Source organism: Rhipicephalus sanguineus, chromosome 1, assembly GCF_013339695.2.
Source record: "Rhipicephalus sanguineus isolate Rsan-2018 chromosome 1, BIME_Rsan_1.4, whole genome shotgun sequence".
In the NCBI taxonomy this organism is placed as follows: Eukaryota; Metazoa; Arthropoda; class Arachnida; order Ixodida; family Ixodidae; genus Rhipicephalus; species Rhipicephalus sanguineus.
In genome coordinates, this window is record NC_051176.1 from 201,484,237 (window position 1) to 201,497,243 (window position 13,007).

General features: G+C 43.5%; 1 protein-coding gene across 1 annotated transcript in view; it reads right to left on the reverse strand.

The window, feature by feature from the left end:
* The window catches only part of LOC119405490 (MAM and LDL-receptor class A domain-containing protein 2), a 79,673-nt gene that overhangs the window by 42,502 nt on the left and 24,164 nt on the right, over window positions 1-13,007 (reverse strand). The window contains exons 11-15 of the mRNA XM_037672327.2: window positions 10,423-10,534; window positions 9,529-9,616; window positions 7,968-8,120; window positions 4,428-4,573; window positions 1,732-1,857 (exon numbers count right to left, since the gene is read on the reverse strand). Coding sequence (XP_037528255.1) covers window positions 1,732-1,857; window positions 4,428-4,573; window positions 7,968-8,120; window positions 9,529-9,616; window positions 10,423-10,534 — 625 coding nt within the window. The remainder of the gene's footprint in view (window positions 1-1,731; window positions 1,858-4,427; window positions 4,574-7,967; window positions 8,121-9,528; window positions 9,617-10,422; window positions 10,535-13,007) is intronic.

The following is a 13,007-nucleotide window of genomic DNA, read 5'->3' on the forward strand; positions in this document are numbered from 1 at the left end:
TAAATAATAAAAATGTTGGGGCTGAGTGAGAATCGAACGCAGGCCGCCTGCGTGGCAAGCAGGTGGTCTACCACACAGCCACGCCTCTGCTTGGAGCTACACTGAAAGTAACTTTCATGCTTAACAAAAATACGCGTCCTGTATACAGGTGTACAGTACGAGATGTAATATCACAGTAATATTGCGTGGTACAAGCGTACATTGCCATCGGGCGTCACACCATGTTAATATCATAACGACTTGGTGGTTTAAATACAGCCACCCATTACAAAAGGCACACACATTACTGCGCGTATTCCCTTAAGACCACGTCGTGGGTGCATCGCAACTTCGAAGAAGTCTCTCGCGCATAATTGCTCCTGGTTTAAAGCATGCTACCCATTACATAAGGCACACATCTTAGTGCGCGCATTCTGTTAAACACTCGTAGTGTTCGAAGTGCGCACTAGAAGCAGGATATCGCTATCGCGTTCAACTCTTAAAGGCGAATCTTAAGCGTCCCCCAATTTTTGTCACTTGAATATATTCGTTCGGCCAATTGATTTCACATTAGTCATGGCTGTCATTATTAAAACCTGTCAAGTCATTGTCAGAATCGTCAAAGGCAATGGCAAGTGTGTCTTCGTCACTTGAAGAACTGCAGTCCTTCAGCATACACCGTTTCTTTCCTGGACAGGTTCTGGCGGCAGTCTTGACTATGTTGACTGTTGTCGGCGAAAAGCTCCAATTGAAACAAAGTTCGCGGACTTCAGAGGCACACACGTAGTTTTCACGCAGACGTACCATGAGGCGCAATTACACACTTTGCAGGGCAGTGTCGAAAAAACCCCTAAATCCAGCGCTTAATGTAGCGCTAACTCTGCTCTAAATCCTGCGCTAACGTAGTTCTTGTGTAGGTATTGGTGTAGTTCGAAATACCGCGCTGAATCATGTGCTAATTCCGTTCTTGTGTAGCCTCTTGCTGTAGTTCTAAATCCTGCGCCTAACGCAGCACTATTACCGTGAAACCAGAGGAAGTGCGTAGCACGGGCGACCCAGCGATTCCTTTGGCAATCGCGCGCTTGCCGAGGCGGTCGCGCCCTCTCTTGCACGGCGCAGGCATCAGCCGGATGTTTCAGAACCGTTTTACGCGATTTTAGGTAAATTATTGTGATTAATTCTCGGTTCATATTATTTTAGACCTTAGTTTATTTGCACTGGTTTTGAGAATTGTTAGCCTCGTTTTAGACACCCGCCTCGGTGGTCTAGTGGTTATGGTGCTCGACTGCTGACCCGCAGGTCACGGGATCGAATCCCGGCCGCGGCGGCCGCATTTTCGGTGGAGGCAAAAATGCTCGAAGCCCGTGTACATAGATTTAGGTGCACGTTAAAGAACCCCAGGTGGTCGAACTTTCCGGAGCCTTCCACTGCGGCGTCTCTCGTAATCATATCGTGGTTTTGGGACGTTAAACCGCAACAGTCATTGTTATTACTTGTTTTAGGCCTCTATTGACCACTGCGTAACTATGCGACATGAGGCAGCTGATGGACGACAAGCCGGGCCCCTCAAATGCTACGCACTTAAAAGCGTCTTCGCTTTTGAGCTACACACTTTAATCATCGCAGGCATACACAATAATTATAACGTGGCACCGTAATGAAAAGAGCTCTTGAAGATTTTTTTTTCTTTCAGTGGGCTACCATAACTTGCGATAAGTATATATTTATGTGCGGATGTGTTCGTGCGCTAACCCTGTGACGTCGAGGAATCTTGACTCGGCCAAGAGTCCACGCAGTGACGTTTCCCTCTTTGTGGAACCACACTTCTTCGCTTTGCTGACTAGTGACAGGTGGGTGTCGGTGAACTGTAACTTTGAACTGCAAAAGAAAAAAAAAAGGTAAATGATTACACGAATGAGCACCTATATTAGGCCTTGAAATTTCTGTTAGTACACAAGCGGGTTTCAAAAAATAAATATTGAAATTCGAACGAAATATGACTAAAGAACACTGGACGTAATTTCAATGTGAAGTAGTTGTGCGACCATACCACATTCTGCAAAACCCTTTATAAATAACGCCACCTGGTGCAGCAACATTTCTGAAGAGCACATTCGTACGTTCGAACAATAAATACTCGCGCAAGCGCGACTATATGAATGCATAACATTATGCGCTGTAGATCGTATATTTGTATACCTATGTGTATAGCTGGCAAATACAAGTTAGTGTCGTCAATGTGGGCACGCTCATTTCAATGATTGACTCTCGCGATATAGACCCTTTTCGAAAAAGGGCGCCCCTAGCGCCGCGCACGTAAACTACAGGCTGCCGCCATTGTGAGGGCACCGCAGCAGACGACGCAGGCTTCGGCAACGTGCCAGTGCGTGACATTTCAGCACCGCCGAATCGTGAACTGTCAAACGTTTTTCGTAGAGACGGCGTGCTGCAATGGTGCAGACGTGCTGCGTTCCCATGTGCCACTATCGAGGATATCGCGACGAGAACAGCGATAAGGTACGCGATAACAGTTGAAGAACAAACGCATGTGCTCTCTCTCCGTACGTGATGTCAAACGAACGGACGGAAGGGCGCCGTTTTGTAAACGCGGTACAGAAACGGACGTGCTTATTTCACAGCGCCATGTGGCCTTGCTTTTACGAATGAATAGTCTTCTCCCGAGTGTCTGCATGCGGTGCATTGCGATAGATTGTTTGTGCAGAAGTACTGCGAGGGTTCGTCAGGCCAGCCAGAAAAATAAAAATGAAGTTGCGTACCGTTCATTTAGTACATACAAACAGGGGCGTAGGCAGAAATTTTTTCCGGGGGGGGGGGGGGGGGGCACCACCTTGATCTGAAGTGAGGGCTGGGCAGGCAGATGTGGTCGAGTGTCATATTGTGCTCTGTGTGCCATGGCAAAAAAACTTTCGGGGGGGGGGGGGGGGCGCACGGACCCGGTGTGCCCCCCCCCCCTGGCTACGCCACTGCATACAAATATACCCAACGCGTGGCGTCCGGAAAATAGTTGCGTGGTGTGGCTTGCGGCAGACAGGATTTTCACCCCGGTTGCGGCGGTCGCATAGTTCCGCGACAGTAACGTCTTTCCTTTCCTTCGGCGAGAAGTTTGTAGTTTGTAGCTTTCGGCGAGAAGTTTGTAGCTTCGGCGAGCCTTTTCTTCCCGGTCCGGGCGCGCACGCGAGTTGGCTGTGGTCACGGTCCCGCAACCGCGGCAGTCGAGCCAAACTGCTCGTCCAGCCCGTTGAAGGGCACAAAATGTTGCTCATTGTGCATCGGAAGCACCTCAGAAATACCAACGGAGAGTACTAAGAGCTCGTTCAAGCACGCAAACGGTGAGATTTCAGCGGGTGACACGGAGAATTAGCCGCCAACACAAACTTCACAGCACTCACACATTTGACGGCTCGCTTTCCATGCCCTCACGATGGCGCGGGCTATCCCATGCTCCTTTGCGAAGCGAAACTGACGAAAAGCTCACCGTCAGGTGGCGTATTTATGAAAAGGGTCTATACCGGGTTATCTATTATAACGGGAAAAAAATTAATTATGCAACAGTGCTGCACGTATCATATAGCCTGACATGCTTCTTGTGATAGCCAAGGATAGCCAAGCCTTTTCGCGCTGTCTGGCGGTGCTGACATTCCACTTATTAGCAATTTGATGAGCTCTGCTGCGGCTCTTTCCTCATCTCTTTCGGATTTATGAACAACGAAACGGTGCATTGGACTATAAGCCCACGACCTTGCTGACACAGCTGACACAGGCATGCGCTGCGGCAGGCGATAAGTTAATGAGAGCAATCACGTATAATGCGAGAAACAAACGCTTCCACTTATCTCATGCACTTGCAGGCCCACTTTCATAAAACGCGAAAAACGGCGTTCAAGCCAGAATTCATCATAAGACAAGCGGTATGCGGCAATCATGCAATTAAAATTGTAGTGGCATGGTTTCCATATCTCTGTAATATTACGGTTTTCATTTATTTCGTATTAAACAGTTGGCGACGCTCGCCTGCCTTTTTTTTTTCTATCCCTTCCTCAAGTGCATCTTTCTCAGCCTTTCAAAATTATTTTTAGCAAGGAGAAATATATTTCATGTCAGGTGTTTATTTTTTTCTTTAGTTACGACGTCAAGGCGTAATCCTCTCAATAACAATTATTGTCATTCAACGTAGATTCGCCTTCGCTGTTACAGCACGACGTATATGCACTATGCCAGTGGCTTTTCGCGCAATGCACGAACGTAAGCAGTAAATAAAATGCCAAAAGGTACTAAAAAATCAAACCTCGCTATTTTGACCAAATAAAATATTGAGAACGTGTGTACATTTTCCCGCCTTGTCGTCACTTAATTATAGAAGCTTAATTTTTTATTCACTCTACGATAACGCATCGACGATCGTTACTGTGCGCACAGGCGAGCCTTACCGTGATCTGTGCTCCCTGAGAACCCTGTACCATGTACCAGAAGTCCATGCACTGTGCTCCCATGCCATGCAGGTCAACAACCTCGCTCTGCAGCTCAGCGCTGCCCGTCACTTGCATCTCACGGCCGCTCACGAGCATGAAGGAGCCTGGCGAATGATTGTTGCGAATATGAAAGGCTCCTCAAGTTTGGTTATTACATTGCGCGTTGATATCACCGTGCAGCACTTGACGGTTGGGGAAAGACTAAGGACAAATGGTGCCGAAGTTCTTAGAATCAATTAATCAGTTCAGCTTAGTAATTTTTCGCTTAAACGCTGCAGCATGCAACCGTACCGTTCAAACACCGTAAACACGGCCCATTAAAACGAAGTTCGCCATTACAGAATGAAATACTGGCGTATCTTTTTTTATGCCTGACAGACCACCGTAAAAGCAACGTAGCTATATCGCGCAACCGCTTAACGACAACTTTATGGTGCAACGAGTGGGCATAGCTGCAACACTCATGCCTGGGTGGCTTGCACATGCCTTGATGAGCTTTAAAATATACGTGAGCTAGCAGCAGTGAGGAAGGTGCATCTGTGTGCTTGTTTTCAGAGGGTGGTTATATTAGGCAAAAAAAAATACGTATCCTAAAGATGCTCCGGATCATGTAGGCCAATTATGACCAATGAGACATCATTCAGGCTTAGTTGAAGCTATGACGTGAATAATTATCAGCATCCGTATTTAAGTAATACAAAATTTTAATTACCAATGTATGTGTTCGAGGTAGAGTTGGCACTCCATTATCCACCCGTGAACTGCGCGAGAAATTTCAGACGAAGGAAGAGACAGAAAAGGATAGCGCCTGTTCCTGCTTGTTCCGTCGTTCGTCTGAAAATTTTCCCCTTTAACGTTGGTGGAATTATTACCAAGTTGAAGCAATACATTTCGATCGTCGAGGTTTGTTTTAATTATTTTTTAGGGTGCATGAAAACATTTGTAGTCACAATATACAGCTGAGGACTCTCATTAACATTTTGTGAAAACTTTCCAGGGCTTTTGCATTTCAAGGTGATCATTTTCGTCTTTCATTTCCAGATTCTTGCTGTCCGTTAGGTAATTTCACTTGCAATTAAAATTGTGAGTTTAGGGAGTCAGAGAATAGATTCCAAACACCTTCTGGTGAAATTGGAGCTTTTTGTGACGAAAACTGAAACAGGTGCTCAGGGCGAATTAGTGCTTTCATATGCGTTTTTTTAAAATGCGAAGCATTTCTTAGCGAACCCTAGGCACTTTGAGCATTTCTATCTATCTATCTATCTATCTATCTATCTATCTATCTATCTATCTATCTATCTATCTATCTATCTATCTATCTATCTATCTATCTATCTATCTATCTATCTATCTATCTATCTATCTATCTATCTATCTATCTATCTATCTATCTATCTATCTATCTATCTATCTATCTATCTATCTATCTATCTATCTATCTATCTATCTATCTATCTATCTATCTATCTATCTATCTATCTATCTATCTATCTATCTATCTATCTATCTATCTATCCGTCAGTACGTCCGTCCGTCTGTCTGTCTGTCTGTCTGTCTGTCTGTCTGTGATCGTGATCGTCTCCTTAACTTGGTGTGGACCAATATTGGCATGAGAGGGTAAGAAGATTTGACAAATATGACTGTCTGCTCATGAAATGAATAATGTGAAAATCTTGTTGCGTACGTCGTCAAACCCTTTCCTCCAGACACGTGTGGCACATACCCGTTTATCACTGGCCGCGGTGTACGGGTATGTGCCACAGGTGAGTGACAGTTTATATCTACCCAGATGCGAGAGCGTTAAGAAAAACCGACATCGCCAGCGTTGACCTGTCGAATCCTAGTAATAGAGATTAGGATCCCAGCAGGAATCGAACCCAAGCATTCTGGATGGCACACAGGTATTCTACTACAGTGTCAAGCCAGGTCTAGACACTGCCTTGGAAAAACACCCTATGCAGGCGTAATGTCTGTGCAACGTCAATTGAGGTTGTGGTGCTGGCTATCTAATTTTATAACCAAGCAATAAACAATAGATACGTACTCCTACGATACAGGCGTCATGTCAGGTTAACATGTGTGGTTCCAGTGTTGGCTGCGCTTTTACAGCAGTCTAATAAACATTGCATTTGTATTCCCATGATTCAGCAAGCTATATTCAAGCGTTATCCGACCCCGGAGGAATACTCTAACGAAAGTTACATATGATATCATCGCACCGTATATCATCGCACCGTAAAGTGTACTTCCTCCTCTGACGTATGTGCTCTAACGTGAGTGCTGACGTTACGTCAGGTCATACGTTATCCTTTACACGCCAATGTTGTCGACGTGCCTGGTAAGCCCACGATGTACACACAACTACTACACTTACAAAAACACGTCGATCCACCTGGTAACGCTTGGCTCAAAGCCAAAAAAATTCAGCATAGAAGTACTCGCTGACTGCTTCACATGAAACCGATTCCCGCAAGGCGTGGGATCTGCCGAATTTTTTTTTACTGTGCGTCCTTTGACTTATAATTCGAACCGCGTCGTATCCTATAAAGCAAACTGTAAAATCTGAGATGACACTCCAATTAGAGGACCCGAACGGACGCAGGCTCCCGACATTATTAGTTTCCAGCCTCGTTGGGCCTCTCATTTATCTACTCTCTCACTCTTTCTCTCGTTTAAGCCTCGTTCAGAAATCTGCACGCTGAGCACCGCTTTTGAAGTGAGACATGTGCATGACGCGCTCTCATATTGCTGCTGGACATCGACACATGGCTTGAAAATTTACTTAATTTGTCTGAATTAAAGAGCCCCGTGCCAATTCATGAGCTTATAATTGCTATGCCGCGAAATTGCGTCAAGCAGCCGTAGAACTGTAGAAAAGTTTAAGTACAGTCCTTCCAAATAAATAATTAAATAAATAAATAAATAAATAAATAAATAAATAAATAAATAAATAAATAAATAGGTGTGCGTATGCGTCTGCGGAGGAAAGTATTCTCGCAACAGACGTCGCCCTGTGCAACACGGTTGAAACCAAAGTAGAACGTAATGTGTGATTTCTATTCGATCTTTACGTATTTTTACACACACACACACACACACACACACACACACACACACACACACACACACATATATATATATATATATATGTGTGTGTGTGTGTGTGTGTGTGTGTGTGTGTGTGTGTGTGTGTGTGTGTGTGTGTGTGTGTGTGGGTGTGTGTGTGTGTGTGTAAAAATACGTAAAGATCGAATAGAAATCACACATTACACATATATTACACATCACACACTACACATATACATACATTACACATTTTACACATCACACACACACACATATATATATATATATATATATATATATATATATATATATATATATATATATATATATATATATATATATATATATATATATATATATATATATATACCACGAGAGGGGTAATAGATAAATGAACACTAAGGAAGAGCATGCTAAAACTGAAGCGAATACCTTCATTTGAAGACAGTGTGTGGTCAATAGACGGCTGCGGCACTTCAGTGTTGAGGCGTCCACCACGCAAGAGCCACTCCCAGGTTCTCCTCTTCTTCATCGAGTTCGTCCACGTGCAGGGACCTCGCTCGAAATCGCAGCTTAGACCCCTCTCTGCACATGTGGGAACAGAAGCTTTTGAATGTAGACCATCAGGAATAGTTCGCGTGGCCCTTGAAGGCACTGTATGCATGGCTAAAACATAAACGGTGCCGAAAAAAAAATGAAACAAGAGAAAAAATATTCGTAGCTTGCACCCGTGTTTAAGGATACAACGATCACCTCACGTGGGCAAAGTGAGCGTAGTGGGAGCGCGCGCACATACCTACATAAAACGCATTTGATTTGTTGCCGTGGGCATGACACGAAGTGACCGAATGTCAGGAACAATTCCACGAACTTACGCACTGTTTATAACTCTCAAGATCAAAGCTGCAAACCTGCATAGCACAAGAAAAGTGGTCACAATATTTATGCGATCGTGCTATCACCTCTCCTTTTCATCGCCCGTAAACCTGTGTTATTAAATGCCAGTTACGTTGAGAAGAGCTATAAGGTGGGCTAGTTGGTGTTGATTCATCTTCCAAGGTGCGCTTAGTGAACACAAACAGCACAAACGAAAAAAGTACAGGACATAAGGCAACGAGCGCTCGTTGCCTTATGTCCTGTACTTTTTTCGTTTGTGCTGTTTGTGTTCACTAAGCGCACCTTGGAAGATGAGCCAGTTACGTTCTCTTCCACGATAAGTGCTCAGTGACAACTCCTTCGAGAATAACTGAGTAGAAGTATATTATTGAGAATCGGATGGGTAGGTATACCGGTAGCAGTGACCGCATTTAGTGACATTTACCCACAAATATTAGCTAGCGTCACGATGAGACATCGTAGAAAAATAAAACAAATACGGCGAGGGAAAAAAAAAATCTAATTTCTTTGTATTACTGGCGCTACAAAACAGAAATGCATATCCAACGGATAGGCAGTGGCTGGCACAAAGACTAGGCGCGTGAACCGTGGGCTGCATACAGAAACGTCGCATCTTATTTGTGCATGTACATGTCAGGTGTCCTAATGCTACAATTAGTTTAACGGCGGTATCAGTTCAAATTGTATGGTTACTCTGATAAGACACCTGGTCGTACATATGCGCGCATAAACACTGCAAAGCTGCCGCGTTGCAGCGGCAGTGGCATGAGCGCGCGTTCTGGCAAATTGCGGTTCACTATAATTCACTGCAAAACAAGCTTGTCTGCGTCTTGTTTGTTGCATACGCTGTCCCCTCTGCAATGTGTGTTCTGTCGAGAGGCAAAGGCCCGTGGAAAATGCCGCAATTACGCACGTTGAAGTTGGCAAGAGAAAGAGCATCAAAGTAACAAATACTAAAACCATTTAAACGACAACTTCGTAACCTTTTTTTTTTTTCATACTGTAGGAGTGAAGTTGTAGTTAACAAAAATTGGGAGGCTAAAAAGAAAGAAGAAAGAAAAAAAACAACGTTGTGTGAGATTATTTGTACACTCACGTTCTGAAGGGCATGCGCCAAACGCCAGTGCAACATCATCCACGGCAATCAAGGCGTCACTTAGTGAAGCTTCCAATTTAAACTGGTTCTGGAAACGATATAATGAAGAAATAATAGCTGTTGGTTGTGAAATAAAAAGCAAATAAAACGTGGGTCCTATTTTTCTGTACTGCGACTCTTACAATAGCCCTTTATTTTAAACCCTGCTACTTGGCAGTTAGTGCACTTGGCAGAAGAGCACTCACTAGCTAGGTTTTTTTTTTCTTGTCGTTGGTAAGGTAAGCAAATGATGGTTAGCAAACATCGGCTCACCGATGAAAGCAATTTATTCGCCAATTCTGGATGTTAGTGTTCTTATGTTTTTTTTTTAAGAAGCTTATAAATAAAGTTATTTTCTAAGAAGCAAGACAAATTAAGTTTATTACAGAAGAAGCAATGTAAGTTTTGATGCTTGCAAGGCGCACTGATCTCACCATGAAGCGGAATCAGTGCTTGCAGCGAGCCAGTCCAAATATCGACCTGCTCCGTTTCCGAACAATTCAGTTCAAAAGTGACCTCGAGAAAAACCTAGACGCCTAAACACCATGCAGCAGAAATAAGCACAAGAAAAGAGCGTCTTTTGCTTCTTTCTGCTGGTGTGCTTAGGCGTTTAGGTTTCTCTCGAAGTTATGTACCAACTAGCCCGGCAACAAGTTCTGCTAAGCTCAAAGGTGAACTTCTATATTGCCCGTAAGTTTGAATGACGGGGACCTCTACCTCAAAAGGGATTTGTAATTGAGTTATGTTTCAATTTTTTTGTTCCACCAGCTTTTATAATATTCGTGTTCTTTCTGTATAAAATGCGCAATATGCAGTTAAAAAACTAAACGTTACCCTGGTGTCACGTATAAATACCTGGTCCGGCGACAGCCACACTCGAATCAATTCCCGCTTCCATGCGCGCTCCAGTTCATGCGTGCTTGACCACCAGGGTTCTCCGGACAGGGGCGATAGGGTCAGGTTGCAGCTGCGAGAGACCGCGGAAAAACTGCGCTGCTGACTAAAGCTCACTTAATCTATTAGTATATTCGTGCACGATTCCTCTATGTTCGTAAACGAAGTGTTTTTATGTCAAAAAATAATGTTTATAACAGTGTAGTAAGCATAAATGGGCGAAAAATCCTTTTCGGGGATGCCGACATCAACGAACAGAATTTTACATGTATTCTGTGAATGCGTATTTTTTAATTTTATAGAATAGAAATACTCCTACCGGCACTGAATGGCAGGTCAAGATATATATATATATATATATATATATATATATATATATATATATATATATATATATATATATATATATATATATATATATATATATATATATATATATATATATATATATATATATCGGTTGGTCGGTGTTGATACTGTAGCCGGAGCGGTCTGTGTATGTGGTATTTTACTTTGCTATGGTTGTGTGTACGTTTCTTTGTGCACGTACGGTATTCTACCCTTCGCCCCACTACGGTGTTCTAGTGGTTACGGCGCTGGACTGCTGACCCGAAGGTCGCGTGATCGAATCCCGGCCGCGGCGGCTGCATTTTCGATGGAGGCGAAAGTGTTTGAGGCCCGTGTACTTAGATTTAGGCGCACGTTAAAGAACCCCAGGTGGTTAAAATCTCCTGAGCCCTCCACTACAGCGTCCCTCATAATCATATCGTGGTTTTGGGACATTAAACGCCAGATATTATTATTCTACCATTTGACGCTGATGCAAATGGATGTTCCGTGATTCACGTTGTTATTGCAAAGGGTAGTTTTTTTTTTACTTTTTTCATCGTGTGACCAAACTCTGCAGACATTCTGTAGGCACACTGCATCCTCCGGCTTATTATATATATTATATATATATATATATATATATATATATATATATATATATATATATATATATATATATATATATATATATATATATATATATATATATATATATATATATATATATAATTTTTTTTCTCTCAAGAGTGACCTTGTCTGCCACTCTTTCTTCTGACATTTCTTCAATGTCTAGCTTTTATAATTGGTTCCTTGAAGAGCTTTCTCACCGCATTAAGAACGTTTCTCAGCCTCAGTTATGGTTGCCTTCGATGGTGCTCTGGAGAGACCATCATACGTCAAAAGTCTCTTTGCCGGCGCATGCACACATAGCAGTGTTAGCGCAGCCGCAAAGCTTCCGTGTTTAATGCAGTGTGATGAGAGTCGGTAACTATCACGCGATCGAGCTCGATTGTGTAACTCATTTCTGCTGCTCAGCGCCCCACTAAACATCACTGCAACATTTATGAAAGTGTATTTATTCGTGTTTAGGCACGTGGTCGAAAAAGTGACACTCCTTCATGCATAATTGTTTAGTTTTTTTTCTGCGTGGCGAAGAAAAAAGGTGCCGCTCAGCACATTCTGGTAATTTAAGAGCGTTCTGGCAGAGCTACTACGGTCACGAAAGGTCGCTCTATATCTGGATTACGAGGATACACGGGCCAAATAGCGAATAATAGGGTTTCGTTATCGGCATTTCAGCCCATTTACGCTCGCAGTGAAAGTTTGTTGCTCTCTACGCGACCTTTGAGGCGCTGCCGGAAGTGTCCGAAACGACCGATCAAACGCGCCATTATTAGCAACTGTAGTTTCATATTGCAAAACCTTGTAATTGTAGCGACCACTCACCAGTGAGCATGAATTGGTGCTCAAGATTTCATTTCGTCGCTTCGCGAAGAAAATTGGGGCCATTCCGTTAACCAACCTTCAAGATTGAAGCCTTTTTTCCACCAGGAGGCAATATAACACACTGGAATATTTATCGCACACAGGACACAGTAACGATGGGTTGAACCTACCACGTGATGCCATTAATGTAACACTTAATGGACATTCCAGACAGAGAGAGAGAGCGAAGTCACAAAGGGAAGGCAGAGATGTATAGGCTTAGCCCGGCCGGCTCCTCTGCCCCCAGAAAGGAGGAAGGGGATCAGAAGGAGGTGAGGAGTTCGCACTTTGCACAAACACATGCACAGAAATAAGCGCCCAGTTTTTCACAAGCGGTTATCACAAATTGCTATAGGCCCGTGGAACGAGTGAGCTTCAGGCAAACTGCTCGAGAGCTTTGACGCAGTTTTAACGGCCAGCATTATAGCCTATGCATGACTATCAATTTCATTACACAAATGTGTCCTGACCGAGTGTTACAAAGCATCAGGCGTTCTTCCTTTATTTCTGGTGGAGCGCTGCGTCTTCTCCGTTGACTGCATAGCTTAAGTTTTGTTTTCCGGTTGATTGAACGAAAGAAGGGGAATTTTTTCGCGTAATTCGAAGGTTGTGGGTTAGGATCCCACCGACTGAAAGGGTGCTTTTTCGCTCACTAGAATTAATTTCAATCTATTTCATAATTACTACACCAGAGTTAAGGACAACGAATATTGGCCCCTATGCTTTCCGTG